A 24,495-nucleotide genomic window follows, 5' to 3' on the forward strand; every position below is an offset into this window, starting at 1 on the left:
TCTGGGCCCACAAATTATTGAGAAAGCTGTTAGCAGTGTGTGACTGCAAACAAAAAGCAAAATGACACAAATGAGCTCTATAGCCAAGAAGAATCAATTTAATGAATACTTAAGAAGATCCTAAACTCTATTATATACTAAAACACTGTCTTAACACATAAGCACAAGATATTGTGCCAACCTTTGAATCTCTGTTCTATATTTGTAAAATAACCTCATACAAACTCAATAAGATCATCACACCTGACCAAATATTATTCAACGTACTTTTGGTGGATTACGCATTTCAGTAACCTATGTTAATGTAGTCATAACTGAGTCTAAATGCTAAATGAACTTGATAAATACAGATAATGACATATCCAGTGAAATGTTCATGGTTTACACAATGGTGCAATCTGGGAAAAAAAATAAAGACTGATATTTCTGCCTCTTTATTTTTTGCATTTGCCCTTTCCTCTTCCTGAAAATTGTGTTCCCCATCACCATTTTATCTAATTGTCCCATTCCCTTCAGCCAGTTGTTAGTCTTGTCTCTCAACATGTGCAGAATTGCTGAAATCAGTGTTAAGAATGGCAGTGTTATCAGTTGCACAGATGCTGTGACAGTATGTCATTTAGTTTTAGACTATGGTTTCATTATTTGTTCATAATTTATCAGATGAATGTTCAAATATGTTTTATTTATCATTTCATTTAGTTTCTTGTTATATGACTGATGAAATATGTTGTAACTGATTTCCCAGTAACATAAAATAAATGTCTTACCTGAGGACGAAATATACTGCCAAAAAATAATCCATAACTCTCTGAAACAACTGATACAATTAAGAACAGAAGTGTGTACCACAGGAATCTGTCCAGTTCCAAGGGTTGTCCAGCAAGGAAATATGAGAAGAAGACATAGACAACAGCCACTCCATGCTGTAAAGAATGTACATATAAGACAACTGTGTCAGATATTTAACATTTCTAGTCAACAGTAAGGAACTGTTAATACCATGAATGGCAGTCTTGCAGTTGTCACTGCAAACACATAGGAATTCAAAGAATACCAGCCATTTTTACATTCACGTTTCACCAGGGTGACCTCAGATGGATCTGCAACAACAAAATTCAAATCAGCATCATATGGACTGAACACAGCAATGAAAACAAAGTACCTTGTACACAAATTTATTAAACAGCCTCAGTATATATTTTCAAGCAGTGAGGGGAAGGGTGGTTAGCAGTTAGGACAACCTACGAAATCAACAGATACATACACATTTAGCACAAGAAACCCTAGTACACACAAATTTTAAAACAGACTATTATCTTGAGCTCTCCCTCAATTTCATACATTTTACTGCCACAAAATTACACTTGAACACCGTTGTGACTCAACATATTTTAAAACAAGACTTCTAAAAAGGACTAAAAAAAATTAAATTGTCAATTTCTATTTTATACTGAAAAATACAAGCTGTACTAGCTACATTGCAATGTATTATATACTTTTTCATATGAAATCTGTAATTGGATGGAGGGATCCTTGTTAGGAGAAACATTGCATGTTGCACTGGATAGATGAACACTCACAGGTCTAGAAGTGACTTCAAGTGTTCCTATAGGAAGTGTGTGAGGGTGCTTCTGTTCATGTTGTATATTAATGATTTAGCAGACAATATTTATAGTAACCACACTGAGTCGTCAATTGGTACAAAACTTAGACTGAAAAAATTGCTAGTATTTTGGACAATATCCTTCTTCCGATGACTTGCTGTCAATGTCTTCACATTTATTGACTATGAGGAGGTGATTGAATATGCAAGCAATATGGTATAAATATGATGGTAGCACAGAAATTAACAGTGTGGACTGGTAGAAAAGTATTGGTCTCACAGAAAAACCAGCAAAGTGCACACATTAAGTATCTGTTTAGGGAAACCTCCCCCAAGCAGTTGTCAAGCCATGTCTCCACAATATCTCTCCTTCCAGGAGTGCTAGTCCTGCTAGTTTCACAGGAGGGTTTTGTGAAGTTTGGAAGGTAGGAGGTGAGGTACTGACAGAAGTAATGCTCAGTCAATAAAGCACTTGCATTTGAAAGGCAAAAGCCTGAAGTTCAAGTCTCAGTCCAGCACACAGTTTTAATCTGTTAGGAAGTTTCACTATTCAGCAGTTGTCAAGCATGACTGTGGAAGAATGGAAGACCCTACCACAAGAACTCATATCAACCTTGGGGGCCAGCATAGAAGCCCATTACATAGCATTCATTACTGTCCGTGGTGATAGTACACTTGATTAAGGACCATGCCCTGCTTTTTGCAATGTCTAAGGGACCATCATTAAAATTATCTTTATTTTATTACAGCATGTCCACATGCACCAATGAATATCCAGCAGTTGTCACCCATGCTGGCGGATGAATGGAACACCCAACAACCTAGTGTCTATCATAGAAGCCCACTGCAAGGCATGTGTTATTGCCTATGGTGATTGCACACTAGATTAAGAACCATGTCCCACTTCTGTGACACTGAGGGGACCATAATTAATCATGGTAACTTCACTGTAATTATTGTCTTGGAATAAAAGTGTTACTTCTCTTAATCTAATTGCACATTTCTTTCAGTTGCCCTCTGTACTATTATATGCCTTACTATACTGTACTTTACTATAATACACTATCTACATTATACTATAGTGTACTGTAGCACTTTTTTCAAAGTGTGGTCCAAGTTTCATCAAGATGCATTATTTGCCAGGGACACATCATGTGAAATTTACTTCTGTTCTTAAGTTTTTCATACCAGTGTACTATGAATAGTACAATATGTTACAGTACCAACTTTGCAAAAAAAAAACTTTGAAAAACTTCACAGCTTTTATGTCATAGAACTGGGCTTGAAGTCTAGGAAAGAAACTAACAGAAAAATTTCTCCTTAAGGGATTTGATTTAAAAAAAAAAATTGCCAAAATAAGTTGTCATAGGCTACATAGTTTCAAAACTGGCACACTGCATTAGAATTGTACAAAAGAAATGTTGAATCATAATTAGAGGGCCCAGAGACAAATCATGGATGCACATTATACTGTGAATAGGTCCCATCACAGTGTCAATATTCAAGAAATATTGTCAAACAAAAGTGCTGGCCACCATTTAATTGTGCTATGCAGTGCTTTGTCATGTAGACATGTAGTATGTGACAGTGCTCCACTTGCTAGAGCACTGGAGTTTACACCCTTACAGCTTCCCATCCCCATTTCCTGTGTGTGTGTAAGTGGCTGCAAACTTTTTAGCTTGGAAAAAGAGTATCGTCCAAAGGTGTAGCAATGTTTCCAGTGTTGTTAATGTCATTATCAACTGTTCAATGCCCAATAAGTACGGTGACTTGGTTTCTTTACCCAATCTATTACTTGTATTCCACCTAGTGTATTCCATTTTCATATTATGAAGTGACATACTATCTAAAGAAAGGGGTAGCAATATACAATCATTTTGTGACAGGATTTGAAACATAACATAGTTCTCACAAAATCCTGTTCATTACATTTAGAGAGTCTGTATTCAGAGAAGACTGAGTTACCACTATGCTGATGTTACCACTGTTATTTCTTATGTGGGGATCATAAGAATAAGGTAGGAGACATTAGGGTAGATTCGGAGGCATACAACAGTCAGTTTTCTCTTGTTTAGTATGTGAATGGAATAGGACGGGTAATCGACAATACTGATATGAAATACCCTCTACCATACACTGTACAGTTGTCTGCAGAGTATGTATTTAGATGAATGTGCAGATGTGGGAACTGTTTGCTGGAAGCTGAGCTATGCATAAGGCTGCCACTCACTAGGCCTTCAATCATATTTTATTACAATGCAGCCTACATCAGATGGTAACATGAAACTGGAAACAGACAGGAGTGGTTGACGGTTGTGTTTAATAATGAGAGAAGATTCTGTATTCATATTAGTGATGGTCATTTCTCAGTGAAGTGGTATCTATACATACAGCTACTATGAAAATGTAACAAGCACAGATCTAGTTCTGGGTATCTTGTTGCAGAATAGAATACAATACATACTTGGCTCTATTGAGGGAACACTGACTACTGCAACACATATCCAAAATGTTATTAGTCCATTCAGCCGGAACCAAAGTTTGAATTACTAGTGAAAGAAAATGTTGTGTGGCTAGAGCCTGCTTTAGGGTAGACCAGTTGCCTGGAGCAAGTCTTTTTAGTTGACACCACTTTGGGTACTTGCATGTCAATGAGGATGAACTGATGATGGAAACAACACAACACCTGGAAATCTCTGATCCAACTGTAAATCATACCTGGATGCCTCGCATTGCATTCTGCCACACTGCTCACACAACTATGGAGGTGGACTGAATTATATGTAACTTCTTTTGAACAGTTGAGACTGTCTTGCTATTCATTTTGGATGGTTGGCAATAGCTGTTACTGAAAAAAACTAACTTACAAATTCTAATGTTGTTTAATAGCTTTGGTCAATGTGATTTCTTACTGGTCCTCAAAGCAAAGGAAACCTCTGTAATGATCAGTTTGAGTCTCCAGCAGCAGCAGCAGGTTCTACATACACTGCATATCTAAAGAACAGCCTGAAAGAAGCACGCTGTACAGCCCTCACCAACTAGTCTGAACTGCAACAGTACATGGAACATCAGAGAGAGTACTTGAAAAAGATAAGAATTAATATATCAAATGTAAAGTATGCAATGTGTTTCTCAAAATATTCTTCTTTCATTTCCTACAAATATAAAAGTAGAGAATTACCAGCCACATGAATAATGGATATCAAAGTGAACAGAAGAAAACCATTACAATAATGGTGGCAGAAATGGTACTTGCACGTAAGGGAACAGTTCCAACCCACCCACTTCAAAGAAGCTGATGTTGGGAGATAAGATCCAGATGTTTCCAAAATGTTTGGAAGGTAGGAGACGAGGTACTGGCAGAAGTAAGGCTGTGAGGATGGGGCATGAGTCATGCTTGGGTAGCTCAGGTGGTAGAGAACGTGCCCGCGAAAGGCAAAGGTCCCGAGTTTGAGTCTTGGTCCAGCACACAGTTTTAATCTGCCAAGAAGTTTCGAGATCCTGATGGTACAGGTGTGAGGTAGTCACTCTTTGATAAAGTCCTACGAATTTCTCAGTCACATTCTATCTACATCTTCCTCCCCTACAGTCCTTTCTGATGACACTAACCTCACAGTGGAGGAAAGAGCAGCCAATTCCAGTGAAAAAGACATCCAGTAATCCATATGGGTTCCTTGGTAGGTCACATCTGAGGTCCCGGATTTCTCAAACAGATGTTCCATTCCACACTTATCTGCAAACTTATCCACTATGCAGTAATCTGCCAAGTTCCTAATAATCAAAATACCCTGAAAATCAGTCAAGGAGATCCACCCTCTTTTATTTATTTATTTATTTATTTATTGTTCCGTGGGACCACATTTAGGAGAAGTCTCCATGGTCATGGAACGAGTCAATACATGAAATTATAACACGATTGTAGAAACAGATAAAATGAAATATAAGAAACATATTCAGGCGACAAGTCGTTAGTTTAAATAAAGAAAATCAAGAATGTAACACTGGAATTTGCTTAATTTTTTATCTCTTCCAGGAGCTCCTCGACAGAGTAGAAGGAGTGAGCCATGAGGAAACTCTTCAGTTTAGACTTAAAAGTGTTTGGGCTACTGCTAAGATTTTTGAGTTCTTGTGGTAGCTTATTGAAAATGGATACAGCAGAATACTGCACTCCTTTCTGCACAAGAGTCAAGGAAGTGCATTCCACATGCAGATTTGATTTCTGCCTAGTATTAACTGAGTGAAAGCTGCTAACTCTTGGGAATAAGCTAATATTGCTAACAACAAACGACATTAAAGAAAATACATACTGTGAGGGCAGTGTCAAAATTCCCAGACTATTGAATAGGGGTCGACAGGAGGTTTTCGAACTTACACCATACATAGCTCGAACAGCCCGTTTTTGAGCCAAAAATACCCTTTTTGAATCAGAAGAATTACCCCAAAAAATAATACCATATGACATAAGCGTATGAAAATATGCGAAGTATACTACTTTTCGTGTTGAAATGTCACTTATTTCAGATACTGTTCTAATGGTAAATAAAGCGGCATTTAGTTTCTGAACAAGATCCTGAACATGGGCTTTCCACAACAGCTTACTATCTATCCGTACGCCTAGGAACTTGAACTGTTCCGTCTCGCTTATAACATGCCCATTCTGTCTGATTAAAATGTCAGTTCTTGTTGAATTGTGGGTTAGAAACTGTAAAAACTGAGTCTTACTGTGATTTAGCATCAAATTATTTTCCACAAGCCACGAACTTATATCATGAACTACATTATTTGATAATGTTTCAATATTACACATAAGATCCTTCACTACCAAGGTGGTGTCATCAGCAAACAGAAATATTTTTGAATCACCTGTAATACTAGAAGGCATATCATTTACATAAATAAGGAACAGCAGTGGCCCCAGCACCGACCCTTGGGGAACGCCCCATTTAACAGTGCCCCATTGGGACTGAACATCATTACCACTCTCAATATTGCGGAGGATTACCTTCTGCTTTCTGTTCTTAAAGTAGGAGGCAAACCAATTGTAAGCTACTCCCCTTACTCCATAATGTTCCAACTTCTGCAGTAATATTTTGTGGTCAACACAGTCAAAAGCCTTCGTTAAATCAAAGAAAACACCTAACGTTCGCAACCTTTTATTTAATCCGTCCAAAACCTCACAGAGAAAAGAGACTATAGCATTTTCAGTTGTTAAGCCATTTCTAAAACCAAACTGTACATTTGATAGCAAATTATGTGAATTTAAATGCTGCAGTAACCTTGTATATACAACCCTCTCGATAACTTTAGCAAACACCGATGGCATAGAAATAGGTCTATAATTGTCAACATTATCCCTGTCTCCCTTTTTATAAAGTGGCTTCACTACCGAGTACTTTAATCGGTCAGGAAACTGACCACTCCTAAAGGAAAAGTTACAGATATGGCTAAGTACTGAGCTAACATACGTGGAACAATACTTCAGTATTCTGCTAGATATCCCGTCATATCCATGAGAGTTCTTGGTCTTTAGTGATTTAATTATTAACTCAATCTCCCTCTTGTCAGTATCATGGAGGAGCATTTCAGGTAACAGTCTCGGAACCCTTTTTTCTAAGAGCGCTATATGATTCCCTGTTGGGACTAGGTTTCTATTTAGTTCACCTGCTATATTCAGAAAGTGATTATTAAGTACTGTACATATATGCGACTTATCAGTAACACGGACATCCCCACTACGCACTGATTCTATATTCTCGACCTGTCTCTGCAGACCAGCCACTTCCTTTACGACTGACCATATGGTTTTAATTTTATCCTGAGACTTAGCTATTCTATCTGCATACCACATACTTTTTGCCTTCCTAATAACTTTTTTAAGCACCTTACAATACTGTTTGTAACGGGCTGCTGCATTTAGATTTTGACTGTTTCTAACATTTTGATATAATTGCCACTTTGTTCTACAAGATATTCTTATCCCTTTAGTCAGCCACCCAGGCTGCCTGTTTGTGCTAGTACCCTGTTTTGAACGTTCTAACGGAAAGCAACTTTCAAAGAGCACGAGAAAAGTTTTGAGGAAAGCATTATATTTACCGTCTACTGTATCAGCACTATAAACATCTTGCCACTCTTGTTCCTTGATAAGGTTTATAAAAGTCTGTACAGCAACTGGATCAGCTTTCCTAAAAAGTTGGTAACTATATTTAACATGTGTTGCAGCACAAAAATGTTTTAGACTTAAAATTTGTGCATCATGATCTGAAAGGCCATTCACCTTTTTGCTAACAGAATGCCCTTCTAATAATGACGAATGAACAAAAATATTGTCTATGGTTGTTCTACTGTTCCCTTGCACTCTCGTTGGAAAGAATACGGTTTGCATAAGATTATATGAATTAAGGAGGTCTACCAGCATCCTTTTCCTTGCACAATCACTTATACAATTAATATTGAAGTCACCACATATAACAAACTTTTTGTATTTCCTATAAAGTGAACCAAGAACCTCCTCTAGCTTTAGCAAAAATGTTGTGAAATCGGAGTCTGGGGATCTATAAATAACAACAGTAAGAAGTTTAGCTCCACTAAATTTAACCACACCTGCACAACATTCAAACACCTTTTCAGTGCAGTACTTTGAAACATCAATTGACTCAAATGGGATACCGTTTTTCACATACATGGCTACTCCCCCACACCGCAAAGAGCTCCTAGAAAAGCTGCCAGCCAACCTGTATCCTGGTAAAGGAAGCCTCTGAATGATCTCCTTACTTAAGAAGTGTTCAGATATACCAATAATTTCAGAGTCAACATCTATAAGCAGTTCACTAACTTTATCTCTAATACCTTGTATATTTTGATGAAATATACTAATTCCCTCATTAATCAGATACCCAAGCTTTGTAGAAAGTGGTTTCTTTGTTAGAGAGACTTCCCTTAAGCAGGAATACCTATCAGCTGACTTCAATCTAAAAAAGGTACAGCTCTAACACCCACAACTACCGGAATTTTCCCATGAGTGATCCCACCACCCCCACCTATGCTGTCACCTATAAGTTTTGCCAACCTCCCCTTCCCATACCTGTTGAGGTGCAGGCCATGTCTAGTGAAACCCGTCCTACTGATAGACTCCACCGACACCACTGAAATGTGACTCATGCCTTCTGTCATCAGCGCACCCCCAAGTCTCATGTTATTACGCCTGACGGCTGTATTAAGATGAGGCCGATCGTGACGCTGAAACAGTTCCACGAAATGCACATTGGTGTTGCCAGTCTGAGTTAGACAGTAACACTGCAGACTGGATCAGCTGAACTAAATTCTTTGTGAGGACTGCCATTATCTCCAGTAATGCACTTAAATGAGAATATTTTCTGTAAAATCTTGCATATCACGTTTCACTACATCACAACCCTATGTCATATTACAGTGCAGCAATGCATTTAAATGAGAATATGTTAGAAAAGTCTTTGATATCTCAATGGCATTTCACTACATGACTACCCTATGTAATATTGCACAGCAACCTTTTGTCACTCTTGCTCCCAACTCGTTTGCACAATAGAAAACATACCTGTGTATATGACCCACAAGTAAGACCAGTCACACGCATCCAGCTTACATATCTTATTCCATTTCTATTTCTGCTATACTAAATCCATGAAAGATAGTACCAAGCTTGAAAGCAGTCATGTACATATCCATTTCATTGCTAGCACTGTACAGCTCTGTATATGGGCACGATCATTAAACAGTTGTCTGTATGTACATATGATCACCACTAGACTGGCATGGTCTGAGTTTTAAAACACAGTTAACTTCTGTGGCTAATTAACAGCTTCAAGTATATGGACAACGGTCCTTTCCCCAATACAAGTGCCTCCAAATTGCACTGGTGGAAATAGTCACCCAACACAGAATTTGCACTTTCAGTATTTTTGGTTGGTTGTTTTGTCGGTTCGTTGATTGAGGGTAAGTGACTAAGCAGCAAGGTCATCAGTCCCTTGGTCAAGGGTTTGTTCATCCAGAGCAGTGATATCCATAATGAGCACAATCAGATGAGGAATGTACATAAGAGTGGCAAAATCATGGCACTGAAGGGAATACTGATGCCAAATGGTTTATGGAGAAGTAAAAGTACTTAGGTTGGATAGGTACATAGCAGATGAGTGGTCTCTCATGGCTCAGCCACGGTGAGAGAAACCCCACCTGCAGCCAACCCCTGACAAACCCATTAAGTGTGAAGATAGCTAGAGAGTAAAGAATGCCATTTAGTTGAGAGATCCAGACAGGTAAAAGGAGAAAGCCCAAAAAGATAATGGACATCAGCTGGATATCAATAATAAAATAAGATGAGATAAATATTTAAAGAGAGCAGGAGGGTGTCCCTACAGCTCTGCATATGAAGGGAGCAAGCCCTCCCACAGCTATCTAACCACTGATCCATCATAACCAAGTGTTAAAGAGGGGAAGAGCATCCACTAACCAACAGAGCGTTACTGCTAAAATGAAAAACAGAGTGCAGCACAAAAAGAGCTAAACCAAATCTAAAACCACTTGAACCATATGAAAGGAGGGATGACAGAGGCAACAGGCAAAGGAGGCAGGGTCAAGGGTCCCTCTCACAAAGTATGTGGCAGAAGACAACACAACCACCCTGCCCCTACTATGAAAGTAGTTTAAAATGCTACACTACTGGCCATTAAAATTGCTACACCACAAAGATGATATGCTACAGATGTGAAATTTAACTGACAGGAAGAAGATGCTGTGATATGCAAATGATTAGCTTTTCAGAGCATTCACACAAGATTGGCGCCGGTGGCGACACCTACAATGTGCTGACATGAGGAAAGTTTCCAACCGATTTCTCATACACAAACAGCAGTTGACCAGCATTGCCTGGTGAAATGTTGTTGTGATGCCTTGTGTAAAAAGGAGAAATGCGTACAATCACGTTTCCGACTTTGATAAAGGTCAGATTTCAGCCTATCGCGATTGCGGTTTATTGTATCGTGACATTGCTGCTCGCATTGGTCGAGATCCAATGACTGTTAGCAGAATATGGAATTGGTGGGTTCAGGAGGGTAATACGGAATGCCATGCTGGATCCCAATGGCCTCCTATCACTAGCAGTCTAGATGACAGGCATCTTATCTGCTTGGCTGTAATGGATCATGCAGCCATGTTTCGTTCCCTGAGTCAACAGATGGGAACGTTTGCAAGACAACCATTTGCATGAATAGTTCGACGATGTTTGCAGCAGCATGGACTATCAGCTCGAAGACCATGGCTGCGATTACCCTTGACGCTGCATCATAGACAGGAGAGCCTGCAATGGTGTACGCAATGACGAATGTGGGTTCACGAATGGCAAAACACCATTTTTTCAGATGAATCCAGTTTCTGTTTACAGCATCTTGATGGTTGCATATGTGTTTGGTGACATCGCGGTGAACGCACATTGGAAGCGAGTATTCGTCATCACCATACTAGCGTACCACCTGGCATGATGGTATGGGGTGCCACTGGTTAGACGTGTTGGTCACCTCTTGTTCGCATGGACAGCGCTTTGAACAGTGGATGTTACATTTCAGATGTGTTACGACCCGTGGCTCTACCCTTCATTTGATCCCAGCGAAACCCTACATTTCAGCAGGATAATGCACGACCGCCTGTTGCAGGTCCTGTACGGATCTTTCTGGATACAGAAAATGTTCGACTGCTGCCCTGGCCAGCACATTCTCCAGATCTCTCATCAATTGAAAACGTCTGGTCAATGGTGGCCGAGCAACTGGCTTGTCACAATACCCCAGTCACTACTCTTGATGACCTTTGGTATCATGTTGAAGCTGCATAGGCAGCACGCCATCCAAGCTCTGTTTGACTCAATGCCCAGGTGTATCAAGGCCGTTATTACAGCCAGAGGTGGTTGTTCTGGGTACTGATTTCTCAGGATCTATGCACCCAAATTGTGTGAAAATGTAATCACATGTCAGTTCTAGTATAATATATTTGTCCAATGAATACCCGTTTATCATCTGCATTTCTTCTTGGTGTAGGAATTTTAATGGCCAGTAGTGTATATCTGAAAATAAAAACCATGGTCACAGAGAAAATAAAGGACCAGTCCAACTGTCCATGAGTCATCTGCTCAAATGAGGGACAAAGAATTCAGAAGACCATGCCCGGCATTGACAGCCAAATAGGACTTTCCATCTGGATACAAGCAACTTTTTGCAAGGGTTCACATCCACAGTGTAGAGGTGGCTTGTTGTATAAAATAAAAAACTGTGGTTCTGTCTGGCATGATTGATGCAGAGGCAACATATGACAGTGGATTCCTTCTGGGAGGAGCAGAAGGGGGAGGGCAATGTGGCAGTAGACTCCTTTATAGGGTGGAGGTTATTAGAAGGGGCAGCAGCCCACCAGATGTTCCATCTCTGAGTGAGCAGAGGTCTCATTTGCACCTGCAAGTCTGCACTTGGCATTGTCAAAACAAATGGGAGATGAGTTATCTCTTCACTAGCCAAAAGGTTAACCAGTTCGTTTCCTGTGATATCCACATGGCTCTGAACCCAGAAAAAGGCAGCCCTGCAGTCAAAATGACTGAGTTCAGTTAGAAGTTTATGAATAGCAGAGAATACAGAGGGACAAGAACATCGGTCAATGGCCTGGAGACTGCTCATTGTGGTCAGTAGAGGACCATTTAATAAAACAGAAAGTTCTGTTATGACTATCAGCTTCACTGTAAAAACAATATATGTTTCTGGCAACAAATTGGGTTCCTCACCAGCAGGAGATGTAGAAGCATATTCCATAACTTGAAGTGATGCCAGATAATGGATAAATTGTTTTTTCCCAATTGTCTCACATGTTCCTCTCCCCATGGCATAGCCAGGGTATGGAAAGCATTAGGATTACAACCACTTGCATTGAAATTTATAGATGTGGTGAGATGGCTGAATTAGAGCAGCCATTGTTTTGGTTTTCATGTCATACATTTCATGTATGAAACATACACCCTGATGCCACCCATTCTGACCAAGGGCTTTTCCCACAGATGCCACCCAGCTGCATCAGTAGGTTCTGTTTAGCTTGGAGCCCCATGTTTACCTCACACACACTCAAGAAAATGTCATAAGCTCTCTAGGGATAATACTCTTCATCTCAGTATCTTCTAACTCCATCTACCTCTCTACCTGTTTCCACTCAATTTTTTGACCCTATTTATACTTCTTTCTGATCCTCACTTGTTATGTTCATAGGATTATGTATCCCCCTCATACTGTTTCCTCATTGTCCAACCCTCCCACAGTCCTACCCTTACCCCTCTCTCCACTCACTCCACTTCCTCCTCATACACATTTCTTTCTCTATCCCTGACTTCTTTTCCTGTCTGTTTCCTCCATCTTATGACATTCTTAATCCTTTGCTCCTCTACATTTCACCCATTCCTCCTGTTTCAGACAACCACTTCTCCAGTCAGGCTAAGCCATGCATTCTATTTACCTACTATTCAGTGTATCTTCATATTTAGTTGTTATATAAACTCAAACCAGAGTGCACACAGAACAACAACACACATTCAATTATCAAATTTGCATTTTCAGATCTGTGGAGTCCTTTAAATCGTAGAGTAGTATGTAATTTTCAAAATATTGAGAGAAACAGACAGGTAATTAATCTATAGCACTGTTTGAGTTTTCTGGTCATAATATAAAACTTTGAAACCTTACTGAATGTTGTTTCTCAGTCCCTGTGTTATAAAATAATGCTTACATTACTTTATGGGCACTAGTAGTAATGTGAGAGCTCCAAAGATAACAGACTTATGTAAAATAGTTGTTGGTGGAGCACAAAAGACTATTTTAAAATATGAAAACTCGCTTGTACAATATTCCAGCATTATTTACATGTTTCTCTGTCATCTGTCCAAAAAGAAAGAGATAACTAACTCCTCTAACCTTTGTATGTGGAAATTGTGTGTCTAATGTATTTAACCCAGAAATTTTTTGATAACTGTTTGTCTCCATTTCATACAACACTTTCTACTTTTCTCCAACCAAAAACTTAATCTATTTTTGTATTGATTTTCTTGTAATGTTTCTTTGCTACATTACCAATTTCCAAATCAACTGCTATGGGTGTTATTCAGTACATTCTTTGCTTCCTATCTGGTTTATATACTGATGAATAGTCAGACTCTTTGTGATTGTATCAAACAAAATCATTCTCAGATTATTATTACTTTAAATTTACACAAAGTATGATATTTTGTTTGTGCTGTCAACCAGGTGTCAAATGGTGAGCTCTACCAATTTGTCCACAGCTATGAAAAATGTCCTTTAAATTACAAAGGGATTAATAAAAAAATAGGTGCCTTCAAGCTTTGTTTTCTGACCCGATGCTTACACTTTGTGTCTCCTGTAAATTGTGTAATTCACTGTAAATACTTGCGATTTTGTAATTCCTGTCCTAATTTCACTGTCACAGGTTATCACAGTTACTATAGTTATGCTTCAATAAATCTGTCAACAGCAATTCCATTGTGATTTTCTTGGTCATTCTTAATATATTACATAATTGACTTCACAGATCTACTATCATTTTCAGTTTATAATTAGTTTTCTTTTAAAGTAATTATAGTACAAGGGCTGTCCAGAATGTAAGTTACGATTGATCGTGAAATGAAAATCACAGTGAAAATCAGAAATGTTTCATTTTTAACAGTTACCTACACCTTTCAACTACTTCTCTACGTAGTCGCCGTTCTGACTCAGACATTTGTCGTAGCGTTGTACCAACTTTCCAATACCCTCATCATAGAAGGCAGCCGCCAGTGCTTTCTGCCAATTCTCTACACTGGCCTAAAGCTCATTGTCTGTGCCAAAATGTTGTCTTCATAGCCAGCGGTTCGTTTGAGCAGAGATGAAACTCAGTGGGAGACAATTACGGGCTGTATTGTGGGTAACCAAACATTTCCAATTGAAACGATGCAGGAACATCTTCACTGCCTCTGCAGAATGAGGCTGAGAATTGTTTTGAAGAAGAAACCGCATGACAGTTACGTAATGTTGGTTGCATAGCTTCAGGGGAAAATTCTCATCAGGCCCTCGTATTTGGCGGGAGACACTATTTTCTATAACATCTTTACGCACTCACTAAGAGCTCAGGAATGAAAAGAGCGACATAATTCTACCTAGAGTCACACTAGAGACACTGCCCAACACATCTTTGCAAAGCTTTATTGGATTTTCATAGTCGTTTCCATTTCGCGACCGATCGTAACTTACTTTCTGGACAGCCCTCGTATTTTGTTCATGCTTACTAACACATCATAGTTGGTGCAAGAATCTGGCCATAGCTTGCAGTAACTAGTGTGGTGGCCATAAAATTGAAATGTGCCAAGGGTTTCTCTCCATTGTTACCAATCTGAAAGAATGCAAGACCTGTTGCCAGTCCTCCTGAAACGTATGCAGCCAAGAGAAATAGCAGCGTAACCTGTTGACATAATTTAAAATAGTGCCTGAGTGCACATTGACCAAAAATGTGACATTAATAATTGATTACACACCACACACACACACACACACACACACACACACACACACACACACACACACACACAAGGTGGGGTGGATAGAGGGTGAGGGAGGCAGGACGATATGTTGCATGTAGGTAACTAATTGGCTAGGAATGGGGAAGAGAGGGTTGGCAGGTGCACAGGATAGGCAAATAAGCATGTGTTATGAAGCCAGGGAAAGTAGTGCATGTTTAAGGTCACATGGAGACATGAATTTGGAGAGGCTGATAGGACAGGGGAAGGGGAAACAGTTCAGTGGTTGGTTGGGGGATGTGGGGATAGTGAGTTAATGCAGACTGAGGCCAGGAGAGTTACAGAAGTGAAGGATGTGTTATAAGGATAAGGATGATGAAGAATCTAGATGATGTGGGATGTGAAGCAGGCATTAAAATTGAGCATATTGAGCACAGCTACATGTTGTGCCATTGGGTTATCAATTTTATTCTTGGCCACAGTTTGGCACTGACTATTCATTATGGTGAAGAGTGTGTTGGTTGTAATACCAGTGCAAAAATCTCTACAGGGATTGCAGCAGAATTGGTATATGATACATCTGCTTTCACAGGTGGCCTGCCTCTGTTGGGATAGGATAAATTTGTGAGCTTGTGACAGGATATGAGTAGGAAGAGCTGGGTGGGTGGATTGGGCAGGGCTAGCACCTGGATCTTCCACAGAAATTTGATCCCTGTGGCAAGAGTTGGATTTAGGAGTGGCATAGGGATGGACTAGGACATTGTGTGGCTTGTGGGTGGCAGATGTCCACTCCAAGAGATGTGGGAAGGATTCTGGATACGATGTCCCTCATTTCAAGACAAGATGATACATAATCGCCCGCATCTCGTGGTCGTGCGGTAGCGTTCTCGCTTCCCACGCCCGGGTTCCCTGGTTCGATTCCCGGTGGGGTCAGGGCTTTTCTCTGCCTCGTGATGGCTGGGTGTTGTGTGCTGTCCTTAGGTTAGTTAGGTTTAAGTAGTTCTAAGTTCTAGGGGACTGATGACCATAGATGTTAAGTCCCATAGTGCTCAGAGCCATTTGAACCATTTGATACATAATCAAAGCCCTGGTGAAGAATAAGGTTCAGTTCTTCCAGTCCAGGGTGACAGTGGGTGATGATGAGGGTGCACCTTTGCATCCAATTCTTAGGGGTAATGGGAGGAGTAGGGGACCATGAGGATATGGCAGTGAAATGAGTGGGTGGATTAGGTTTGAGGCATAGAGTCTGTCTGTGAATGATCTCATGATATCTTCAGTATATTGAGCAAGGGAGTCTCATTACTGCAGATAAACAATCCACAGGTGGCCAGGCTGTATAGGAGGCATGTTTTTGTGTGGAAGGGGTGACAGCTATTGAAATGCAGGTACTGTTGGCTGTTAGAGGGTATGATATGGACAGAGGTGAAGGTCAACATCCAGGAAGGTAGCATGTTGGGTTGAAAGAGAATTAGAAAAGAGATTTAGGATTTTGGGAAGCTAGGAAGTTTTTCTCTAGATGGCCCATAAAAAGGTGCCCTGTGGGTGCCAATGGCCATCCTGCAGATTTGTTTACATACCTTCCTCTCAAATGAGAAGTAGTTGTGTGTCAGGATTAGTAGGTGAGGTGGAGGAGGAACAAAGCTGTGGATATGGAGTCTGAAGGATGTTATGGGAGGCAATGTTCGATAGTGGCAAGTCCATCAGTATGCGGAATGTTGGGTGCACAGGGAGTTAGCATCAACAGTGACAAGTAGGGATCAGGAGTTAAAGAAGTGGTGCAAGTAGATAGCCTGTGAAGAAAGTGATTAGTATCTTTGATGTGAGAGGCTAGGTTTTGGGCAGATCAGTGGAGGTGTTGGTCAAGAGAAGTTAAATTTCTTTCAGTAGAAACTGAGTGACTAGTTAAAATGGGTTGCCCAGGATTGTTGGGTTTACGGATCTTGAGGAGTTTTAAAAGGTGTGTGTGTGGGGTGTCGTTGGGGAAAGAAGGGATATGGACTTAATAGGGTGGTTCTGGGATGGGCCTAAGGATTTTAGTGGGGACTGAATGTTATGTCGGTCTGGTCGATGGGAACAGTGTGGTAGAGTTTGTTGGTCAAGGACTCAGATATTTGCCACAAGCCTTCTATCAGGTAGTCACAGGGATCCATCATGACAGTGGTGTATCCTTTGTCTACCTGGAAAATGATTAGGTTGGGATCTGTTTTAAGGTTGTGTACGGCTATCCTTCCTTCTGCTGAAAGGGTTACCCTCTTAGGAAGGGACCTGGGGAAGGATGACAAAGGAAAGTTAGAGGTAAGGAATTTCTGGAAGGTGAGCAGGTGTAGCTGGGTGGGAGTGGGGTGGGAAAAAAAATTAAAATAGAAACTAGTAAACAGTTACACAATCAGTACCTGAACTTTCTTTTATACATTCTGTTAAATATGTAATTGGGACTATTCTGTTTTTCAAATGTGGGAACAGTTTCACATAGAAATTTACTGCTAATTACTCAGTTTCCATCTTATTGAATACAACATTTTATTAAACAAAAATTCTCAAAATGTTTTAAAGCAAATAAGTCATATCATATAATTTTCTACAAGTTAAAAATTATTAAAATCAAGTGACACACAGCCAATTTCAAAATACCATTATGTTTTTTTAAGTAAACAGATCATTCAGTCAAAAAGCTTATTCATTCAAGAATTATTAATTTTGAAATTTGTCCGATTCTAGGAGCTTTGGAACTACAAACAGTATCATTTAAAATCCTTAATGTCACTCTTAGATTGCCCTAATTATTTCTATACTTAATGTCTTAATCAAATAATTACTGTAATACAAAAATATTTTTGTTTATGAATGTACTAGTTTAAGAAGAGGAATTATAAATATACAAAAAGCTTGTCAATTGTGCCTCAATTTTTGTTATGATTACCATGGATTCAGATGTCATGTTAAGTCTGATTATTCAGTTATTCTTTTTCTTTTGTCACAGTCCAGTGTCAAGCATTGTAATGGAAAGAAATTTGTAAACTTTTGTGAATGGATCAAGCATAAATATGTCAGAGAAAAAATGAGAATAGAGGAACAAAATTAAGGTTCTATTCATGTAGCTAGAAAACATGGGACCTACTGGATAACTACAGGGTGGTGCACGAAATGTGTTACCAATTTTTTCTTTCACAATTTACAAGACACATTAGATATCCCGCTGGGATCTCTACAGCAGTACCAGCAGAGTTTGGAAAAACAAATGAGTTACGAAATGTGTAATTCACGATACTGCCGCTAGGAGATTAGTAAGCAGCAATGGCTGCCAATGGAAGACTGATGACACAGCAACGATGAGCAGTTGTGTTACTTTTTCATGAAACAAAAACCCTTGTTGTGACTCAGAGGCGTTTTTTGACAACAGTTTAACACACGATGGGTACCTTGCAAGAAGACCATCCACAGGTTGTACGAAAAATTTGTACAGGAAGGAACAGTATTGGAAGTGAAGAGACCTTGGCCTAAGCCTGTTTGTTCGCCGGAGAATATTGAAGCGGTAAGAGTTGCTGTACAGAGAAGTCCCGGGAAATCTTGTAGAAAGGCAGCAGTGCAACTGGGAATATCCAAACACTCCGTTCAATGCATTCTTAAAAGTGACCTCCATATGTACCCATAAAAGATGACCTGTGTACAGAAGCTCCCTGAAGAACACAAGCAGCAGAGACTACTGTTTGCTCAGGGGTGGAGGATAGGGAAGAAACTCTCAACAATGTTTGGTTTTCAGACAAGGCGCATTTTCATTTAGACGGTGTAGTTAACAAACAAAATGTATGCTTTTGGGCCACTGAAAACCAACAAGTGCTTCATGAATCACAACATTATGCTCTGAGGATTACAGTGTGGGCAGCAATTTCCAGTCACGGACTTATTGGACCCTTTTTCTTTGAAGAAACTGTGAACAGCGAGCGTTATTTGAGCATGCTTCACAATAGCTTCATTCCACAGCTTCTTGCTACTGCCTTGCCCTTCAACACGCAGTGGTTCATGCAAGATGGAGCAAGGCCACATACTGCAAACACTGTGATGGAGTTTTTACACGAGCATTTCGACATGCGGATCATTTCACTCAGGTTTCCAGGTCGCTTCAATGACAGACAAAATTGGCCCCTCAATAGTCCAGACCTCAATCCATGTGACTTTTTTCTTTGGGGGTACCTAAAGGAAAAAATTTTCCCCGAAACGTCCACGTGATTTAATGGAGCTCAGAAGACTTATTCTTCAAACTTGCAGTGAAATTACGGAAGACATGTGTCGCAGGGTAATCACTAGCTTTAGTGTTCGTTTGAAGGAAGCTAGGAAACAAAATGGTGGACATATTGAGCATGCGCTGAGATATAACAAATCTCCATGGATGGCTCTTCATTGTAGTATATGTTCCTTTCAGATTATATTGACAATAAAGTTTATATTAAAAAACAAAATGGTAACACATTTCATGCACCATATCGTACACTAATTTTTTACAGCTGACTTTGACCAAAGATGAGTATACATGTTAATTCTTTTGTAACCTATCTCTACTTGTTGGAATTAATAAGTACCACAATTGTATCGTGCTTTCTAAAGGTGGACTTTCACTGACTGATATTTATGCAACTTGTGAAATGAACTTTGCAATTTATGGAAGTCATTCTAGATCTTCAGGAATTTGTCACATGCTTGAGATGCTTTAATAGTACTGGTAATTAAGGGAGGGCAGTTTGACACAAGCCATTGTATTTTATTGAACTGGGGACCTAGAAGCAATGGAGAGGCTTCATTCCTGCCATAGCCCACTGTGGTACACAACTCAACAGCAGACTACAGCAGTCCACTCACCCCACCACTGCCCCACACCGAACCAAGGGTTATTGTGCAGTTCGGTCCCCAGGAACATCTCACACCAGATGAGTGTAACCCCACTGTTTGCATGGTAGAGTAATTAAGGTGTACGCGTACATGGAGAAAGTGTTTGTGCAGCTATCACTGACACAGTGTAACTGCAGCAGAAGAAGGGGAACCAGCCCACATTTACTGAGGCAGATGGAAAACTGCCTTAAAAGCCATCCACAGACTGGCTGGCACACTGGACATTGACACTAATCTGCTGGGTGGATTCATGCCGGGGACCAACATGCCTTCCCACCCGGAAAGCAGTGTATTTATACCGCACGGCTAACCAGGTGGGCCGACACAAGCCATACTACAATGTCAGAAAATACTGATGATAATTGTGGTTTCAGTTATGCACAGGATAAGGAAAAACTCTCTGGAGACAAACTGTGATACACACAGCCATTTGTGAACATTTGTTTTTCAGAATCAATATTCCCTTCTTGTAAAACAGACCAATGTGGCCAAGATAAAGACCTCAGAAGTGCTGAAAGGTAAGAGAGTTAAGTGTGTAATTTTGTAGTCTGAATTGAGAAATACAACTCAGGAAATCTTAATGTAATTTAATGAAGAAAAACAAATAAGCTAACAAAGTTGTTAAAATGAAAAAGTCAGACATAATTTACAGGTGTTTGTTTTAGCATATTTAAATTTATTATACCTTACTTCTCATAATCTGAATTGTTGTTCTCTGCCACAATACTGAAAACTGCACAAAAAATGGAGTGCATTTTGTACTTAGTTTTTTTTCTGTCCAGTCTTCTTGGCTTTCAGTAAGGCTCAGCTCTTGAGAGGAGAAAGAACCTGTAAAACAGAAAAACAAGTCAGCATTTGTGGTTCGAAGAATTTGCCTAAACTGTACTTCTAAAATCTCACCACAAGATGTCTGTAGCTGTTATCTCAGTTTTATGAAACATGGCTAATTAACATATTTTAAATAAGGCACAACATTGAACAAATTGTTGATTGAAGTTACCACTTACATGATGATTTTGCTTCTGGGTCAGTAATCAAACATTTTCCATTTTTCACTCTGTTGACCAGTTGATCAATGGTCTCTTTGGAGCTGTCATGTAGAATTTCAATAACTGCAAACAACAAAAGCTGAGTTATAATACTTCAATAAATTAGGGCTGTTTCTGAAGATTCTGAATTCCAGAGTGAAATTTTCACTCTGCAGCAGAGTGTCATTGATACTAAATTCCTGGCACATTAAAACTGTGTGCCCAACTGGGACTCAAATTTTGGACCTTTGCCTTCTGAGGGCAAGTGCACTTCCCTGCAAAAGTGCAAAGTCCTGAGTTCTAGTCTCAGTCCAGAACACAGTTTTGATTCTGATGTTGTCAGTAGAAAAGAAGAATCATATAAATCTTTTCGAACTAGAATTCTGAATATTTGATTAACGCACTTCATGAAATAACTATGCCTCTTGCATTCTGTTTACAATAATGTGAAGAAAAATAACATGTCAAAAACTGGATTACTAAGTCAATCTCACACACATTTGAAAATAATGTAATAATTACATAAAGTTATAAATTGATAGTGGTCTACCCAAAGTTGAATCTGTTCAGTTTTGTTCCAACAATCTTACCATAATCTGCAGGATTATAATGCACTGGACACTCAAAGCCAACAGCATCAAGGAATGGAAGCAGTCTGTTTGTTGCCCCTTGGTATGCACATCGCCCAGTAGTCATAACATACAACTGTCAGTAAAAGAAAATGCATTAAGAGATTACAAACAGAAGTTAAATAATTTTAAATTACATTTAGGAAACTGATGTAAGCCAGACATAAGCTCTCATGTAATTTTTGAGCTAAGTTAACTGAACAGTCAATTTCTTTACATTTAGCAAACACAAAGTTAGAGAAATGCGATAGCACAAGTACAACAAATTCATCCAACTGATTAAAATAACACAGGAGTCTCCAAAGTTAAGTGAGATGTTCATTATCCAATCTTAAAATTAATTCTACAAAATTCAGGGAAATTCAAAATAAACACTGTTTACCATATTGGTAAAAGTTATCTAAATTTATGTATTATGGAGTTCCAGCTGCCTGTTAGTTTTGTCTTCTCAAAGCAAAGAATAGAGAAAAATGTACTAAGTTTTCAGTTTAAAGCTTAATTTTATTTTATGTTCAGTCACATTATTTCTGATTACAAATTTATAGAATATATTTTTCTAGAATATATTTTTCTAGTGATAGATTGATTAGAAAGGAATATGGAGACAGAGTAAACTGCTGAAGATTCATTGAACACACCAGTTGGAGCTGAAAAGTTTGGAAATGAATCACAAAAAGTAAACAGGCTGTTGCTAATTGAAAATTCCGTGTGTATAAACAGTGAAACTTCAGTGCTTAAAAACAGTCAACCAGAAGTGCATAAAAACTTTAGTGAGTACACTGCTGAAGATTCTTTGTACATGCCAGTCAGAGCCAAAAAGTTTAGAAATGAATCGCATAAAGTAAACAGACCATTGCTAACTGATCCCCCGAGTGGGAAAATTGGAAAACGTGAGAAGATCTGTGTATTAGGAGATAGTCATGTTTGGGGAAACTCCTCAGTGTTAGCAGAAAAATACAACTTCATGGCACCTGGATTCTTGAAGCCTGGGGCCCCATTACAAGAACTAACAAACCTAACAAAATTTAATGAAGTAACTAGCTTGACTACGGATGATTTTGTTTTGTTCAGAGGAGTTTTGGAAGTTTATAGAAATGTATCATACAAGACTATCGACGAACTAAGAAATTGTCTAAATAATTTACCTCATACAAATGTTCTCTTTGTGAATGTCCCACAGCGTCATGACTTACAGAGTTGGTAATTGGTAAACCATGAAATTAGTGTCACTAACAAGAGTTTCGCAGAAATATGTACTCATTTCCAGAATGTTGATGTTATAGACACAAACATTTTAGAGTGAAGCTTCTATACAGCTCACTACCTTCATTTAAATGCATCAGGAAAAGAGGTTCTTGCTTATAAAATATTTACTAGTGTCTCACCTGACAACAAAGAAACCAGGATAAGTAGCAATCTAAGACAAATTACAAACCGTTTTTGGTGAGCAGCAAACAGTAAAGCCTCCAATCAGTTGCAAGTTATGAAGTGGTTTAAATCAAGTAGGCCAGAAACAAGCATAAAACAGCTTCAAATTACGAAATGGTTCAAGCCAAAAAGGACAGTGGCGAATGAAGCACAAACTTTGCAAGCTCCAAAAATAACTTCAGCACTTGATCACCAAGAAGCAGAAGCCAACACACCAAGAATTTTTTAGGCATAACGTCACCACCACCACCACCACTACCACCACCACCACCACTGACAACACCAACAAAAAACAACAACAACAACAACAACAACAGAAGAAACAGCAATAACAACTAAACCTAAAACAACAGCAGAGGAACTGTCAGTAGCTGAGGGAAAACCAACATCAGTTACAGCAGCAGCCCCACCTCCAGCGGAAACAGTAAAAAAAAAAAAAAGGTCACTGTATGAGAAAGCATGTCACCAACAGCAGAGGCCACTGAACTTCCAACAACAGTAGCAACTGATCAACACTGCCTTAGGAGCCAAAGGCTAGGTACAGCTGCTTCACTTAGTGATGATTTTTTATGGCACCAAACAAAGAAAAGGAAGAGATTGTGACAAAACAGCCTGAAAAATTGCAGTAAGCATCAAAAATCGGCAACAAAGCAGCACTTCACCAGGTATTGACAAAATAACAAATACTTGCAAAACTTTCAAGATAATGAGTCAAAACATAAAGAGTCTCAAGAATAAAGTGTTAGAATTAGAAGTCACCCTAAACTACTTTGTCAATATCTCTTATAATTGTTTATCAGAACATTGGTGCAGGGTCAGTGAATTAAGTCTTATAAATATAAGCAATTTTGAATTAGCATCTCATTATTGCTGCATTGTTTGTAAAAATGGTAGAGTATGCATATATACTAGGGTTGGGCTGCAGCCTAAAGTTAGATCTGAAACATACCATCCAAATATCGAGGAACATTTTGAATCATGTGCCATAGAGCTAAAATCTGAGGAGAAGTGTAAAAATCTAATTGACATATCAATATACAGGTCACCACTAGGTGACAAAAACATGTTTTTTAAAAATTTTGAAGCAGTTCTAAGCATTTTGTATAAAAATGAAGTGAACTTATTACTATGTGGGGATTTTAACATCAACCTGTTAATTGAAAATGAAAAAAAGGCAGCTTTTGAGTCACTAAACACCTTTCAAATGAAACCACTCTTCACAGACCCCACTAGAATAACAGTCATCTTCATCCCTATTAGATAATATCTTCACAAATATCGAAAATGATGTTACTGAGGCACAAAATGTAAACTTAGGTCTTTCACACCACAACACACTACTAACGAGCATAAATTTTTCTGTAC

At 39.0% G+C, this 24,495-nt stretch overlaps 1 protein-coding gene across 1 annotated transcript in view; it reads right to left on the reverse strand.

Moving 5' to 3' along the window:
• LOC124619470 (ATP-binding cassette subfamily G member 4-like) overlaps nucleotides 1-24,495 on the reverse strand; it is a 390,958-nt gene that overhangs the window by 9,147 nt on the left and 357,316 nt on the right. The window contains exons 7-12 of the mRNA XM_047145871.1: nucleotides 21,664-21,778; nucleotides 21,053-21,157; nucleotides 20,731-20,873; nucleotides 14,938-15,106; nucleotides 1,000-1,100; nucleotides 768-923 (exon numbers count right to left, since the gene is read on the reverse strand). Of these exons, the coding sequence (XP_047001827.1) occupies nucleotides 768-923; nucleotides 1,000-1,100; nucleotides 14,938-15,106; nucleotides 20,731-20,873; nucleotides 21,053-21,157; nucleotides 21,664-21,778 (789 nt within the window). The remainder of the gene's footprint in view (nucleotides 1-767; nucleotides 924-999; nucleotides 1,101-14,937; nucleotides 15,107-20,730; nucleotides 20,874-21,052; nucleotides 21,158-21,663; nucleotides 21,779-24,495) is intronic.

The sequence above is a fragment of the Schistocerca americana genome, chromosome 6 (assembly GCF_021461395.2).
Source record: "Schistocerca americana isolate TAMUIC-IGC-003095 chromosome 6, iqSchAmer2.1, whole genome shotgun sequence".
Lineage (NCBI taxonomy): Eukaryota > Metazoa > Arthropoda > Insecta > Orthoptera > Acrididae > Schistocerca > Schistocerca americana.